General features: G+C 57.1%; 1 protein-coding gene across 2 annotated transcripts in view; it reads right to left on the reverse strand.

Moving 5' to 3' along the window:
* Positions 1-14921, reverse strand: part of WIZ (widely interspaced zinc finger motifs) — a 27900-nt gene extending 12979 nt beyond the window's left edge. Inside the window, exons 1-3 of one of the 2 annotated variants that reach the window (XM_025368390.1) lie at positions 14763-14921; positions 13070-13334; positions 1772-2095 (exon numbers count right to left, since the gene is read on the reverse strand). In XM_025368390.1, the coding sequence (XP_025224175.1) occupies positions 1772-2095; positions 13070-13274 (529 nt within the window). In that variant the 5' untranslated portion in view covers positions 13275-13334; positions 14763-14921. Of the gene's footprint in view, positions 1-1771; positions 2096-3565; positions 5685-13069; positions 13335-14762 lie in introns of those variants that run through there. The other variant, XM_025368387.1, reaches the window with a different exon arrangement.
* Positions 14922-15490: the final 569 nt, after the last annotated feature.

Genomic DNA, 15490 nt, shown 5'->3' on the forward strand with positions numbered 1-15490 from the left:
AAAAAAAAAAAAAAAAAAAAAAAAAAAAAAAAAAAAAAAAATTAGCTAGGCATGGTGGTGGGTGCCTGTAATCCCAGCTACTTGGGAGGCTGAGGCAGGAGAATAGCTTGAACCCCGGAGGTGGAGGTTGCTGTGAGCCAAGATCGTGCCACTGCACTCCAGCATGGGTGACAGAGTGAGACTCCACCTCAAACAAACAAACAAATATAAAAACAGAAACACAACAATCTTAGTTCCACAGACTTACACTGAGGCATAAATGAGATAATACATGTTAAAATCTTAGTACAGGGGCCAGATGTGGTGGCTCAGGCCTCTAAATCCCTGCACTTTGGGAGGCTGAGGCAGGAGGACTGCTTGAGCCCAGGAGTTCCAGACCAGCTTGGGCAATACAGCAAGACCCCGTCTCAAAAATAAAAAATTAAAATTAAAAAACCTTAGTACATAGCAAGCATTTGATAATGGAGGAACATATCACGTCTGCCAGATAAAGCAAACATTGGTTGAAAATCTAGACTCTAGGCTGGGTGCAGTGGCCTGTAATCCCAGCACTTTGGGAGGCTGAAGAGGGCAGATCACTTGAGGTCAGGAGTTTGAGACCAGCCTGGCCAACATGGTGAAACCCCATCTCTACTAAAAATACAAAAATTAGCCAGGCATGGTGGTACACGCCTGTAATCCCAGCTACTCGGCAGCAGAACTGCTAGAACCTGGGAGTTGGAGGTTGTAGTGACTGAGATTGCACCACTGCATTCCAGCCTGGGTGGCAGAGTAAGACTTTGTCTCAAAAAAAAAAGAAAATAAAATCTGGCCTGTAGGCTGGGCACGTTAGCTCACGCCTGTAATCCTGGCACTTTGAGGGGCTGAGGTAGGCGGATCACTTGAAGGCAGGAGTTTTGAGACCAGCCTGGCCGACATGGTGAAAACCTGTCTCTACTAAAAATACAAAAGTTATCTGGTCATGGTGATGGGCATCTGTAATCCCAGCTACTCGGGAGGCTGAGGCAGGAGAATCACTTGAACCCCAGAGGCGGAGGTGGCAGTGAGCCAAGATTGCGCCACTCAAACAAAAAAAAAACAAAAAACAACAACAACAAAAAGAAAATCTAGACTCTAGATCTGCACTATCCAATAGGATCCCCAGTAGCCTGATACTGGCTTCATTTCAACTTCTGAACAGCCATGCATGACCAATGGTGTCCCTGTAAGACCGTGCAGATATCTAGAGAACATTTCCAGCCATCATCTCAGCAAGTTCTATGTAACAATGCGTCTCAAGATAGAAGATGTCATTAACAGCAAAGAATCTGGGGCCCGACTGCCTGGGTTTCAAATCCCTGTTTCACCCTTTCCAGCTGTGTGACCTCGAGCAGGTGAAGCTCTCTGTGCCTCAGTTTCCTCATCTGTAAAGTGGAAGAAATAATAACCCTGCCTTATAGGATTGTTGTGAGGATGTAAATGAGTTCATGTTTGTAAAGTGCTTAGAACGATGTCTGGCTCCCAGTAAAAGCTCAGGAAGCATTTGTCAAAGTCACTGGCAGGAAAGATAGGGAAAAACTGGATCCAGAAAGAGACCTGGCCCAGATCCTGAGTGAAACAGAAAGGACACCTAAATAGCAGGTTGGTTGTAAGGAGAGTCATCAACATACTTTGTAAAGTGACTCAAAATGCTTCCAGGAAAGCTGAGTGGTGCCCCTCCAGCCCCGCCCCTCCAATGCTCTGGGCCCCTGGGAAGGATAGGGCTCCAGCACAGCCCGTCCCCTCCCCTTACCATCTCCATAGGCTGGCTCAGGGTCCTCAGCCCAGGTGGGTGGAAAGGGCACCGTGAGAGGTAAGCGGGGCCGACGGGAGGTTAGGAAGCTGCCAGGCGGACCCCCAGGCTCTCGGCCCAGGGGGCTGGGGGGCTGCTCAGCGGCAGAGGTGGCCAGCAGCTCCTGCAGGATGTTGATGGGCGAGACAGTGAGCTCCCAGTTGGTGATACCGAAGTCACGTAGGTGGGCCCGGGCGTGGCTGGAGAGGCCGGCCCGTGTGTCGAAGCCAGCCCCGCAGAAGTCACAGCGCATCAGGCTGAAGGTGCCTGGGTCAAAGTTGGCCACTGTGGAGAGAGGACAGGACTGCCTGAGGTGGGGAGGGGCTACTCCCCAGCCCCAACCCCTCCCCATACTCAGGGCTTCACCCTGGACTGTCTTTCTTCCCCGTGGCTGTCCCTTTTGCTCCTGTCCTCAGCTCTCAGCTCGTGTATCCTCCCACCCCATTCCAGGAAGCCTCCTTCCCACATCTGGCAACATCAAGGAGGGACCTCTCCTGCAAAAACCCTTCTCCAGGGCCAGGTGCGGTGGCTCATGCCTGTAATCCCAGCTCTTTGGCAGGCCAGGCGGGAAGATCTCTTGAGCCCAGGAGTTTGACAGCAGCCTGGGCAACATGGTGAGACCCCATCATCTCAATAAAAAAAAATTAGCTGGGCATAGTGGTGCATGCCTGTAGTCCCAGCTACTTGAGAGGCTAAGGTGGGAGAATTGCCTGAGCTCAGGAGTTTGAGGCTGCAGTGAGCTATAATTGCCTCATGGCACTCCAGCCTGGGCAACAGAGCAAGACCCTGTCCCTTAAAAAAAGAAAGAAAGAAAAAGAAATGCTTCTCTAGTTGTGGACTTGCTATCCTCTGTGAGAGTATTTGATTAATAGCCTTCTCGTGACTATTTTTACTTATGATCACCCAAGTGCTGTAAATTAAATATTTGTTGGATGAAGAAATGGACAAATGGATGTAATGCCCTCTGCTGGGAGCCTTCTCTGAGCCCTGCAACTGGAGTTAGGGACTTTGTCTCAGCTTCCCCAGCCTCCTGGTTGCCCCAGCTTTCCCCGCATCTCAGCCCTGTTCAGTCAGCGTCATCACTGCCGGGTTTCCTAGTTGTCCACCCCTTGCCCCCTACCCCTAGTGCGTAGACACACATACACACACACAGACACAGACACAGACACACACACACACACACACTCGCTCTCTCTCTCTCTCTCTCATATACCATACTGGCACTTGCCCAAGTGGGCTGTGTGTCTGCCAATGTCAGAACCACCCAGAGTGCTCCTGTTGGAGACAGACTTCGGGAATCAGAGCCTCGTACCGTGGGAATTGACAGACCTTACAGGCAGCCTCAGGGGGTTCTGAAGCTGGCCAGGGTGGGATGGAGGGGGTCCCACCACTCCTGGACTGGGCCATGAACTCCGAGAGTCCAAGAACTGCTATTCTGTCCACTGCTGTGTCCCCAGGTCCCCAGAACAGAGGGGAACCTTGCTCAGTAAATATTTGTTGAATGGAGGAATGAATGAAATTCTCTGCCCGAGGCTGACTCTTCTACCCACACTCCTTCCTCCAGTGGCTGGAATGGCCAGGGCACTGGGGCGTCTCCACACATCCACCGACGGGTGGCCTTTACTGCAGCTCCCAAGTCTCTCAGGAGCAGAGGCCCCAGTGTCCCCCTGCTTGGCGCTAAGGGAGAGAATTTAGATCAAGGGTAGGTTGCCCAGCCATGGGTCTCCTGGGCCTTTTAAAGTGAAGCTGCCCTACCTTTTTTCTTCTTCTTCTGGAAGGAGAACCTGCGCTCAATGGCCTTCACCTCCTCAGCGGAGATGAAATGGCGCACATTGTAGCTGACGCCCACGCGGTTCAGGTGGCCCCGGACGTGGTTGGCCAAGCCGATGCCGTTGTGGAAGCGATCGGGGCAGTAGGGGCATTTCCGTTCCTCGTGCTTCAGTGCCATGGCCGGGTCCCCATCCAGGAGTGTGTCCAACCCCAGCGGGCCGCCCAGCGGCGCGTCCAGGAGCAGGAAGTCCAGCGGGTGTGCGCCTGCCAGCCCCAGCTCCTCGGGCTGCAGCCTCGGGGGCACCCTGGCCGCCGCCATGACCTGCGGCCCCAGCTTTGCCACCAGCACAATGGGTACCATCCCTCGGAGCTGCTGCTGCTGCCCCTGGGTGGCCTCTGCTGCCTGCAGGGCCTCTCGGAATGTCCGCTTCAGCTCCAGGGCAGGCTGTGGGATGAGGCTGAGGGTGGCTAGGGGTGAAAAGACCCCATTTTCAGGGGAAAAATCCATCTCAGAGGTCAGCACCACATCTTCCTCTTCCTCCTCCTCCTCCTCCTCCTCTTCACTCCAAGGGCGCCTCCGTTCCCCCAGCCCTTGTGGGTGGACGGTGCTTTTGTTTCTCCCGAGCTGTAAGGAGTAGGGGGTGGATGCTAGTGTGGAGGGAAAGGCCAGCCTTCCAAGAGGCCTCTGGCCCACGCGATGCGGGAGTGGTTTTGACAGCGGGAAATCTCTGATGCTCAGCTGCTGGCATCCTGGGCCAAAGGCCAGGCTGGGGTCGTATCCAGCAGGGTTCTCCCGCCACATGGGGGCCAAGGACGGCTCAGCTTTGCCAAAGTAGTCCACAGCAGTGTCAGGGAAGCAGGCGTGAGCATCCTGGCTAGTGCCCGGTTGGCTGGCAGGGTCCTCCTCATAAGCCTCGCCATCCTCCTCCCAGTGGGGACGGGCGTGCACCAGCCTCACGTGCTCCCTGAGCAGGCTCTCGCTGGGCGCCGGGAAACCACAGAAGACGCAGGCGCTGAGGCTGACGGCAGCTCCGTAGGGCTGATAGAGGAGGGCGCTGGCCTCAGGGCTGGGGCTGCCAGCCCCACTGCTGCCTCCAAAAGGCTCCTTGGAGGTCTGGCCTGGGGGCTCACGCACATGCAGCTTGGCGTGCTGCACATAAGCCCTGGAGGAATTGGTGCCAAAGACACACTTGGGGCACTGCAGCCGTGCCTCCCGGCCCTCGTCCCCTGGAACTTGCTTCAGCTTTTGGATCTCCTCAATGATCTTCTCCCGGGAGGCCTGGTGCAGCTGCCGGTGCTGCTCCAGAGCGGCAGGGTCGGCAAAGGCCCAGCCACACTCACCGCAGGCCAGCGGGGCCAGGTCCGCAGGGGGCTCCTGGCCTGGGGCTCGGCGGTGCTGGCTCATGTGCTCCAGGAGATGCTCCTTCTGCTTGAAGTAGATGCTGCACTCGATACATGGGAACACGGCCGGCTCCTCGTCCTCGTCCTCTTCTGGGCTGGCCACCCCTTCGGCCACCTCCTCCAGCAGCTCACACAGGTAGGGCCCGGTCCGGATGGGAGGCAGTAGCGGCTGCAGCCGCTCCACAGACGCCTCTGAGTTCACCGTCCAGGTCTGTGTGGCCACCTCCGAGGCTGACGTGGGTAGGCCCCACTCCGACGACTGGGCCAGCCCCTCCAGGTCCTCCAGGTCTTCTCTGCCACCCACCACCGCCATGTCCAGCATCTTCGGGGTGTCTTCCACTGGCACAAACACCCTTCTGAAGGGGGCGAGGGGTGGCGGCTGGGCAGGCAGGTCCAAGTGCAGCCCTGCATCCTGGGGGGATCCCTGCTCGTCCTCATCTTGGAGCCAGTTGAACCTGGGGCGACCCTGGGGGTGTTTCTCCAAAAGCCTTGGTTCCCCCCGGTGGTGCAAGAACCTTCTAGAGCCCTCTAGCTCAGCGTGGGGGTTCATGGTTCTCACAATGACCGAGTCCTCGAATCTCCGCTCAGACAGGATGCCCTCCCCAGCCTCCTGGACAAGGGGGTGCTCCCAGGGTCCCCGGCCATCAGGGGTGCCTGGGAAATGGCCCAGGAGATGGGGTGGTGGGGAGCCCGGCCGGAAGTCCAGGCTGCCTCCATCCCAGCAGCTGCAAGGAAGTGCCAATGGGGACAGGTTAGCCATGGGCTGCAGTTTTCCTTCCTAGGGTGGTGATGGGGGTCCTCACAGGCAGTTTGAAGCAGGCCCCAGAGATCCAGCCCGAGGGCGACAGGGGTGTGGGGGTGAGGGTGGGAGGTAGGGGGAGTCCATGTGGATCCTTTCGGACCTATCGGGTCAAAAGCCAGGTTCAACTCTTAGGATGCACCTGCCCACAAAGCCTAGCCCTGCTGCATTGTCGGGGAATATGCGGAGACCACCCCTGGACCACACGGGGATGTGGCCACCTCTAAGAAGTCTGGTGGCAACAGTTAACTCTCATCTCTCCCCAGGAAGGACCCAAGCCTCTCATCTATGCTCCAGGCTGCTTCTGTCTTGGTCTTCCCCAAACTGGGGTGATTTTGCTAATTTAGTTTCACCTCTCCCTCAGATTTGGTGAAAGTTAACTTTGTGGTGGAACAGTTCAAAGGAATGTTCCTTTTCCCTGCATCTCCCCATCTGGAAGCGCAGAGTCAGGAGAGGTGGAAGGTCCCTGCTAAGCCTTTGGTCCCAGTGATTCTGACCTTCCTGGGCAGAGGGGTGGGAGTGGGGTTGGGGGAGGCAGGGTAACCTCTCTGGGCCTCAGTTTTCCAATCCTAAAAATGGGGGTAATTCCCAAGAACTGGGAACCCCTTTGTCCTTATACAACATCTGTGGAGCTTTCTCATAGCCACCATCAACAAAAGTTGCTTGCAACATAAGGCAGGTGCTTATTTAAATGCTCACAACCACAACCTTTCAATGACCCCACAGGCTGTAGGGTGAAGATGATACAACTCAGTGCTTGAGAAATGCTTTGTTTCACCCCATGCCTGGACCAGGGTGGGTTCTTATTATGGCCATTTGTGATCGGTTCTCCCTTCCTTTTCAAGATCCTGCCTCCATCGGGGGATGCCAATCACGCTCATGGAACAGATGTGGAAAAAGTTCCATTCAGATGTTGGGTGGAGACCATAAGGTCACCTTTCTCAGCTCCATCGCTGACATGCGATACTAACAGGACCATCCTCCTGGGGCTGTGGCAAGGACTCAGTGGGGATAAACACATGTTCAGAGTGTAGCTCATAGCAGCTATTATTAATTAATTAATAATGGTATTGTTCATTCTGAGAGCTATTAGTAATCCTGATAAGCTTACTAGGACCTGGCCAGGCGCGGTGGCTCACGCCTGTAATCCCAGCTCTTTGGGAGGCTGAGATGGGTGGATCACCTGAGGTCAGGAGTTCTCGACCAGCCTGGCCAATATGGTGAAACCCCATCTCTACTAAAAATACAAAAACTATCCAGGCATGGTGGCGGGCACCTATAATCCCAGCTACTGGGGAGGCTGAGGCAGGAGAATTACTTGAACCCAGGAGGTGGAGGTTGCAGTGAGCTGAGATCACGCTATTGCACTTCAGCCTGGGCGATAGAGTGAGACTCTCTAAAAAAAAAAAAAAAAAAAAAAATTACTATGACCTATTAGCAGCTGCCAAGCCATTTAATAAAGGGTAGGGACCGTCAGCATTGCTCTTGATTCCTGCTCTCACCCAGTGCCCCTTGGATCCTCAAGGCGAATTCATGAGATGCATCTTATGGTCTCCATTTTGCAGATGAGAAAACTGAGGCCCAGAGAGGCAGGGATAATGAGAGTTGACCTTCTGTGTTCATCCCAGACCTCCCCCAACCCCAGCACACGCCCAGGGGCTTGCCTGCCGGGAGCTGCCTCCTCCTCCTGCCTGGCCTCCTGATTCCCTCCTGTCCCCTTCTCATTCCCCAGGGGCTTCTCTGGGGCCTGGGCATGTCCTGCTTGCCCCCCTGCCCTCCCTGAGGTCAGGGCCAGCATGGCACTCACCAGCTGCTGATCCGATGGGTGGCGGAGGTGGCACGGGGGAGGGCTTCGCTGAGGCCGGGATGGGGCTGCCCGTCTGCAACAGAGAGGGGAGACCCTGAGGGGCTGGGGTCCCCCTGGCCGGGGCCCTCCACACCCCAGCTCCAGGAGCCCTGCCAGGTGCCTTGGAAGGGCCCTGCTGGCTCCCAATTCCTCTCCCTGAGAGGCCTGTGGCCTCTGCAGTCCTGAGCCCTGGAAGGGGTTTCTTTGGAGGAGTCCCCTTGACTCTCCTGGGGGACCCCAGGGGCTTGCTGCCTTCCAACCCTCCTCTCTTTCCCCCCACCCAGCAACCAGGGTGGTTTTTTTACAAGACTCACCCTGCTAAAAACTCACCTGGCTTCTCATTATACCTATAATAAACACCAGACTTCTGTTTTTTGAGATGGAGTCTCACTCTGTTGCCCAGGCTGGAGTGCAGTGGCGCGATCTCGGCTCACTGAAACTTCCGCCTCCCGGGTTCTAGCGATTCTCCTGCCTCAGCCTCCTGAGTAGCTGGAATAACAGGCGTGCACCACCATGCCTGGGTAATTTTTCTATTTTTAGTAGCGAGGGCATTTCGCCATGTTGACCAGGCTGGTCTCAAACTCTTGACCTCAAGCAATCCACCCACCTTGGCTTCCCAAAGTGCTAAGAATACCGGTGTGAGCCACTGTGCCCGGCCTAAAAACCAGACTCTTAGCCGCCACCTACAAGGCCCTATGAGGTCAGACCTCTGCTGGTCTCTCTAACCTCCCGTCTCTCTCCTGGCCCCTCAATGCCTCTACTCTGACTGTATGGGCCTCCTCGGGAAGCCCCAAGCCCACCTAACTCTTTTGGACCTCAGGGCCTTTGCACCTGCTATGCCCTCTGCCCAGGGCACTCATCCCTAACCGCCTAACTCAAATGAGCCCCTGTGATTTTCTCTCTCAGCACCTGTTTCATTTCTTTCTTAGCACTTTCTGAAATCACCTAGCTCTTTCTTGGGATGACTGCTTGCTGGGTCCCCCACTAGGATGTAGTTGCAGTAGACCAGGGACTTTGTCGGCTTCATTCACTGTAGCATCCCAGCACCTGGCATACAGCAAGCGCTCAACAAATCCTTGCCAGATGATGAACAAGGCACCTGTTCTAACCTGAGCCGCAGAGAGCCCATCCCTGCCTTCTGCACCCTCTCCCAGGCCTATGTCCTGAAATCCAGTCCTCTCCCGGGACCCCCTCCCCACCAACACAGATGGAGCCAACTCTCTATTATCCGCCTGTGGAGCCAATGCCTGGAGCGACCACAGGAATCCTGGCCTGCGTCTCCTCTGCCCGCCACACTTGCCTGACGCGGGTGAGCTTGCCAATCGGGGAGCAGGCCAATTGCCCGGGCCAAGGTTAACACACTGGGGGAACTTGTGCCCCATCCAGAGCCCGACAGATGCAATTGTTGGATTAGCCTCAATTTGAGGATGGTCCAGAAAAAGGGATAGGGCTGGGGCGAATTCTTTTTCCAATCCCTCATCATCCAATTGGCCCAAGAAATTGAGAGCTGACTGTTGGGAGTCAAGGGATAAAAATGGAGGTAGGATGGGGAGAGGGTGTTGACCAGAAAGGTGTGGACACTGGCTGAGGGTCCTGCTTCAGAACCCAAGAAAAGGGTTGTGATTGTTGTGTGACCTCTGGAAGGGGTGCTGGGGGTATGGAAATTTGCATCATCTACATACAGCGCAAGGTTTCTCAACATCAGCACTATTGGCATTTGGGGCCAGATCATTTTCTGAGGTGAGGTCCACCCTGTGCATTGCAGGATGGTGAGCAGCATCCCTGGCCTCCACCCTCCAGACGCCAGCATCTCCCCAGCCCTCGGTCATGACAACCAAAAGTGTCACCAAACATTACCAAAGTGTCCCCTGGAGGGGGAAGTGAATCACCCCCATTTGAGAACCACCAGGATACACTGATGGGCAGCAGAGCTATGCCGGGGTGCAAGGGCTGGTTTTAGGATGGGGGTGTTGGAGAGGGCGTTCAGAGTTGGGAAAGAAAGGCCTGGCCCAGCCAAGGGAGTGAGGCCCCCAAGAAACGGGGTCTCTAGAGAACACATGAGTCATAGATTTGTCTTTTCTCAGGAGAGGGCAACCGGTTCGCATATAACCTGCCCTAGCACGACCTAGAGGTTTGGGTCTGAGGGTCCTGGGCATCCTGCCTCTGAGGTTCTAGGACCCCAAGCTCCCAAGATTCTGGGCGTCCCAGATTTGGTGATTCTGCGATTGCCGTTGTCTAAGAATTCCAAGAGCCAGGGGACCGCGTGGCCTCCTTGAGCAATTCCAGCGAGTCTCCTATTTTTAGTGGCAGTGACTTTGGAGGAAGCAGGCCAAGCAGTGCCCTGTGTCCAAGACACCTTGGGGGTGGGGGCTTCACCCAGAGGCCTCCACAGTTGATGGGGATCCAGGAGTCCCTATGGGTCAGACGAGGTGCTGGGTCGCAGCCCTCAGGCAGTGGCCGTGCCAAGCAGCCCTTGTTGGCTCCTGCCATCTGGGTTCCCCGAGAGAGTCTGCAAATGCTGATGGCAAGGGGTGTCCATGAGCAGCGTGAACTCCAAGCCTGGGGTTCAACTTGATAGAGTAGCCAAGAACCTAGATTCTGGAGCCAGACAGATCCAAGTTCAAGGCCCCAGGGGTGCCCTGAAGGGCGTGCCTCTCCCACTTCGAGCCTTGGTTTCTTCCTCTGTGCCATGGGAACAGCCACCGACCCAGTCTCGCAGGGCCAGCAATGGGTGCCAGCAAGATCGCAGTAATGCTCCATCCAGAGAAGTGGCGGTGGAGGGGAAGAAGGCTGTTGGGAGGCCTGGGGGGGGGTCAGGGCTGGTTCAGCGATGTCTCAAGGGGGAAGCTGGTGGCTAGACCCCACAGCCTCAGGCCCGGTCACTCCATGCTCTGATTTTCTCCCCAGGCTGGGGCCCCAAGATGGCAGAAATGATGTGTCATTTGTCCCTGGGTGCCCTGTCCCCAACACAATGCCAGGCATGTAGCAGACTCTTCATCGATCCATACAGACCACCTTAGCCCCCCGAGTCTTTTCTGAACCTGGGAGGCCCAACCAGAGAGGTAGGAGCTGCAGAGCGGGTATGGGAGCTCCGGGTAAACAGCCGTAACGGAGGACAGAGAAGGCGGCCGGCACACCCCTGCCCAGGCAGAGAAGTTTGGAGGTGGTCACTCCAGGGTGCTCTTGGGGGGCTCCGAGGGCTAAGTAGGGATAAAGGAAGGCCCAGGCTTTGGGGTAGAATAGCAGCCCCAGGGCCTGTTCCTATTTATAGGCATCACAAGACTAGAAGGGCAGGTGCCTGCGTCCCGGAAGGGGCAGATCAAGCAGACAGGGAGGGTAGTGGGAGAGACGTGGTGTCCCAAACCCAGGCATTCTTCCAAATCCAGGCTATGACCTCACTCCGAGTCAAGCCATTCCCAGCCCTGCCCCCAGCTGCTGAGGGAAACCTTCAAGGGTGGGCCTGGCCCCCCTCAGCAGCCACATTTCCCTCCTCCCCAGGCTATAAAAGAGATGCACGCATGAGACCCTGGGTGATTCCCCAGAGGAAGTGAGGATGCACCTACCTGCCTGCTTTTTCCCTCTCCCCAGACCTGAGGCATCTGCCAGGTAGAGAAGAGATGTCCAATCCCTCGGAACCAGACCCAGAGAGGACCCTGGGATCCCTACGGCCTGTACCCTCAGGCTCCCACAAAATCAAAGTCCCTGCCCTGCCCTGGCTGGCTATGCGACCTGGCACAAAATCCTGCCTATCTCTGAGCCGCAGTTATTAACTCAGTTATTAATGGCTTAGAGGAGGGAATTGCTAAGTTTCCCTGAGTGCTGATACTCTGGAGTTGGGTGTACCCTGTGCCCTCAGGGATCTCACCTTGCCACCCCACTGCCTGACACCTGCAGATGCCATCAGCTACCTCTAAGCCTCTGCATGTATGCAGTCCCCTGCCTAGATGCTTGCTACCCCCTTGGTCTGGCTCATTGTTCCTCATCCTACCTCTCACTTCCTGCAGGAACTCCTGGTTGCTCCCCGCCAGGTGCTTTCCTCATCACAGCCCCAGCCGCTGTGTCATAACACCTGGTGACATAACACCGGGTCATAACATGGTATCACAACATCTGTCTCCCCAGCCTCAGAGGGTGGGGTCTGTGAGAGCGAGGATGGTGTGTGCTCAGTCACCACTGTGCCCCAGTGTGTGGCCCCTAGAAGGTGCTGTGTATTTATAAATATCCGAGCATCATGAGTGGTAAAGGTGGCTGGAGCAGGTCAAGGATCTGCGAGGATGCAGCAGGGTGGTTAAGAGTGAGGGCTGTCAAGCCATGCTACTCCCTGGCTAGGTGACCTTGGGCAATTTATGTCGCTGCTCTGGGTCTCAGTTTCCCCATCTCTGATACTGGATAATAATAACAAAGGCTACTCTACAGGGTTCTTTGGAGAAAGACAGAAGATGATCATGCAAAAGCCTTGGCATGGAGGAAGCCCTTGATTAGGTGTTTGGAGATGGGCGGGCGGGGGGGGTCTGAGGCATCAGCCCACTGTTTTCCAGGCATATCAGCCTCCTACCAGGTCCTTGGACACATCAGGCTCCTCCCCACCACAGGGCCTTTGCACTGGCTGTTCCCTCCACCCGGAATGTCCTTCCCACCATTCACTCCATGCTCCATTCAAATGCCACTCTATCAGGGAGGCTCTCCCAGGTCTCCCAGGCATGATCCTGGCACTCTGTTTAATGCCTTCACAGCATCTGTCACTACCTATCCTTCTGATATTTGTTTAGTTGCTTGTTGTCCATTTCCTCTACTAGAGTGTCAGCCGCTTGAGGGCAGGAATTCTTGCCTCTTTGGTTTACAGCTGCCTTCCCAGCACCTAGCACATACCCTGGCACACCGAAGGTGCTCAGTATTTAATGAATGAATAACACATCTGGATGTGGGGAGAGTGTCAGATACCTTTTTGCTGGGTAAACCAAGGCACAAAGGGGTGGCCAGTATCCCTGACTACCCAGTCTCTCCCTAGCCACTACAGGGTCCACGCTGTTTTGGCCCATGGCTCAGGAACAGGATATACCCAGACAGCCAGAGAGAGCCGGGATAGACTGATGGGAGTGGGGAATACCTGTGGAACAAGTGGGCTGGGGACAGGGAGTTTGGGGTGCTGAGATGGGCCTCTGGACCCAATTAGTATGCTCAGAGGAGGGAGCCAGGCTGACCTGAGTTTAAGTCCCAGCTCCACACTACCCAGTGGGGAACCTTGGTCTGGTCACTGGCTCCCAGGACATCTGTTTTCACAACTGTCAAATAAGAAACTAAACAGAGTGCAAAGAAAAGGCTCTGGACCGAAGCAGAATCAGCATCCCAGCTCAGCTGCTACTGCGCTGGGTGACTTGGCTCTCTCTGAGCCTTGGGGAATGAGCTGGATGCTTCCTGGGGGCCACAGGGCCCATTCTCTTACCAGAGATGCCACCTCTGCCATCCAGAATGTCTCGGGGGCCCTCCTTGGTGACAGGCAGGTAATGGGTGGACCGGAAGATGCCACCTTCCCCCTCAGCAGCCTCGGCCCCACCCTCGATGTTCTCCCTCGGCATCGGGCCAGGCAGTCTCTCTGGGCCTCGGGGACGATCTGGTGCAGCTGGGTTGCCTGCCAGGGACCCCTCCATTGGATTTTCTCTGCTTGGATCCACTCAGCTGCTGGGCTGGCTCAGCGGGGCATTGTGGGCCTGGGGACAGAGAGAGAGAAGTGCTTAGGGGATGGAGGAAAGGGAATCTGCCTCAGTTTCCCCTCCCTCAAAACCTCGGTCCTCACCTTTGCAGCTCACTGCCTCAGTTTACCTCCCAGCCCAGGGGAGCTAATGGTGTTCAGACCTTATTCACACACCTTCTATCCCAATGGCCCCTACCCTCAGCATGCCTCCATCTCCCCATCAATAACTCTTCCCCTTTATACAGATCCTGCACTGCCTCAGTTTACCCATATTGACACATGCACACTCAGCCACCAGGTTTTCTTCCATCAATCTTTCCACTTCTCCAGACGCCTCCCTTCATTCACACACAGCTGCACTTTCCCCAGTCCTGCCCTCACACCCATGCACACGCACATCCTACTGCCATGCCTTCGTTTCCTCGGCAAGAATCCCAGCCACTTGTACACTCCGATCCTATACACCGTCAGGAGTCTCCCATCATTACCCCTTTACTTTTCTCCATTGGGTTGTCCCATACCAGTGATCCCTGCACTTTCCCACACTCCAACCCTTCCCCCACACAGGACCTTAGGGTTCTCCAGCATTAACCCCTTCACCCCCCTCCACACACACAGCCTCAAGTGACCCCAGCATTAACCCTTTCGCTTCTCCCCAACATTATCCCTCATGCATACCCAGCTTGGGCTCCTCCATTCCCCCCACCCCCCAACCAAGATTGCTCTAGTCCTCGGGCGAAAGAAAACGATGGGGCTCCTGGTCCAGAAATGAGGACCCTGGGGAGCGGGGGTTGTCCTCTCTACCTATAAATACCTTCAAGGTAACGGCGGAAAGTGAAGGGCAGGAATGAGGCGCCCTCCCCAGGGAGATGGTGGGGAGGCCGGGCCCAGGCAACCGGGGCGGGGCCGGGGCGCCAGGCCTGGTTGCAGGCGCTGCCCTCGGGGGCCTGGGGATTCCCAGGGGGCTCCTCCGTGGGCTGGCAGTCTTGGTGGGGGTCCCTACCCAGGCCCGGAGGAAGCACCTGCGGTTGTCCACCGGGTGGGCACTGCCCGCGGGGAACGGGCGGGACCGCAACTTCGGAGCACTTTGGCAGCGTGGGGAGGGGGCTCCTACCCGGATGCCCCCCAGGGGTCGCAGAGGTGGGGGCTGCGCCGTGCGGGCCCACTCCTCGGGGGTCCAGGGTCCGGGGGATGCGTCCTCCGCCCGTGCACCCCGGGGCGGGAGACCCCGCGGGACGCGCCGAGGTAGGGGGGACACCTGCCCCAAGACCCCCGCCCCTCCCCCCACCTGCACGGCCCCGCCCCCGACCAGGCCCCGCCCCTGAAGGCCCCGCCCCCGCCCCCGCCCCGGGGGGTCCCGCCTGGCCCGGCCCGGCCCGGGCCTCCCCCGCCCCGCTACGGCTCCGCCCCACCCGCGGGCTCCCCAGGCCGGGCCGGGCCTCACCAGGGAGGCGGCGCCGCCAGCCAGGTGCCGGGGCTCGGAGCTCCCCTCCTTGGTGCGGCCGTCGCTGCCGCTACCGCCGCTGCCGCTCCCGGTGCCGGTGCCGCGGCCTCCGCAGCCGCCGCCGCCTCCACCGCTCGGGGGACATTGTCCCTTTAAATCGCTCCCCCCGCCGCCCCGCCCCCCCCGGCGCGCCGCCGTGACCTCAGCGCGACAGCCCCGCCGCGCCGCCATGATGGGGAGGTCCGGGGCGCCCCCCTCCCCCCCCGCGCCGCCCCAGGGGGGGGGCGGCCAGCGGGCTCGCCGCCATGTTGGGAGTGGCCGAGCAGGTCACCCTTAAAGGGCCCGCACGGCCTGAGTCCAGGGAGAGACCCCGTTACCATGACAACACCCTTGTCGTCTCACCCCCCCAATGGCTCCTCATCACCCCACTGGTACTTCCAATGGTAGACTCGCTAAAAGCTCTAAAAGAGTGGGAAGGGGGCAGAGAAGTTCCCCCACGGGTCATTGATGGGTCATTGATGGGTCATTGATAGGTCATTGAAGACTCCACCCAGCCAATTTTTAACCTTTTGTCCCCTGCCCCCCATCAGCTACCTTTCAACCGCAAGCTCACTCCCTCCTTCCCAATCATCCACACTGGACTTGCCCACACCTCCATGCCCCTAGAGTTGCCCTAGGTCTTCAGTCCTAAGTCACCTTCTCCACCCAGTTCCCAGGATCACAGCTTC

The sequence above is a fragment of the Theropithecus gelada genome, chromosome 19 (assembly GCF_003255815.1).
Source record: "Theropithecus gelada isolate Dixy chromosome 19, Tgel_1.0, whole genome shotgun sequence".
NCBI classification, from domain to species: domain Eukaryota; kingdom Metazoa; phylum Chordata; class Mammalia; order Primates; family Cercopithecidae; genus Theropithecus; species Theropithecus gelada.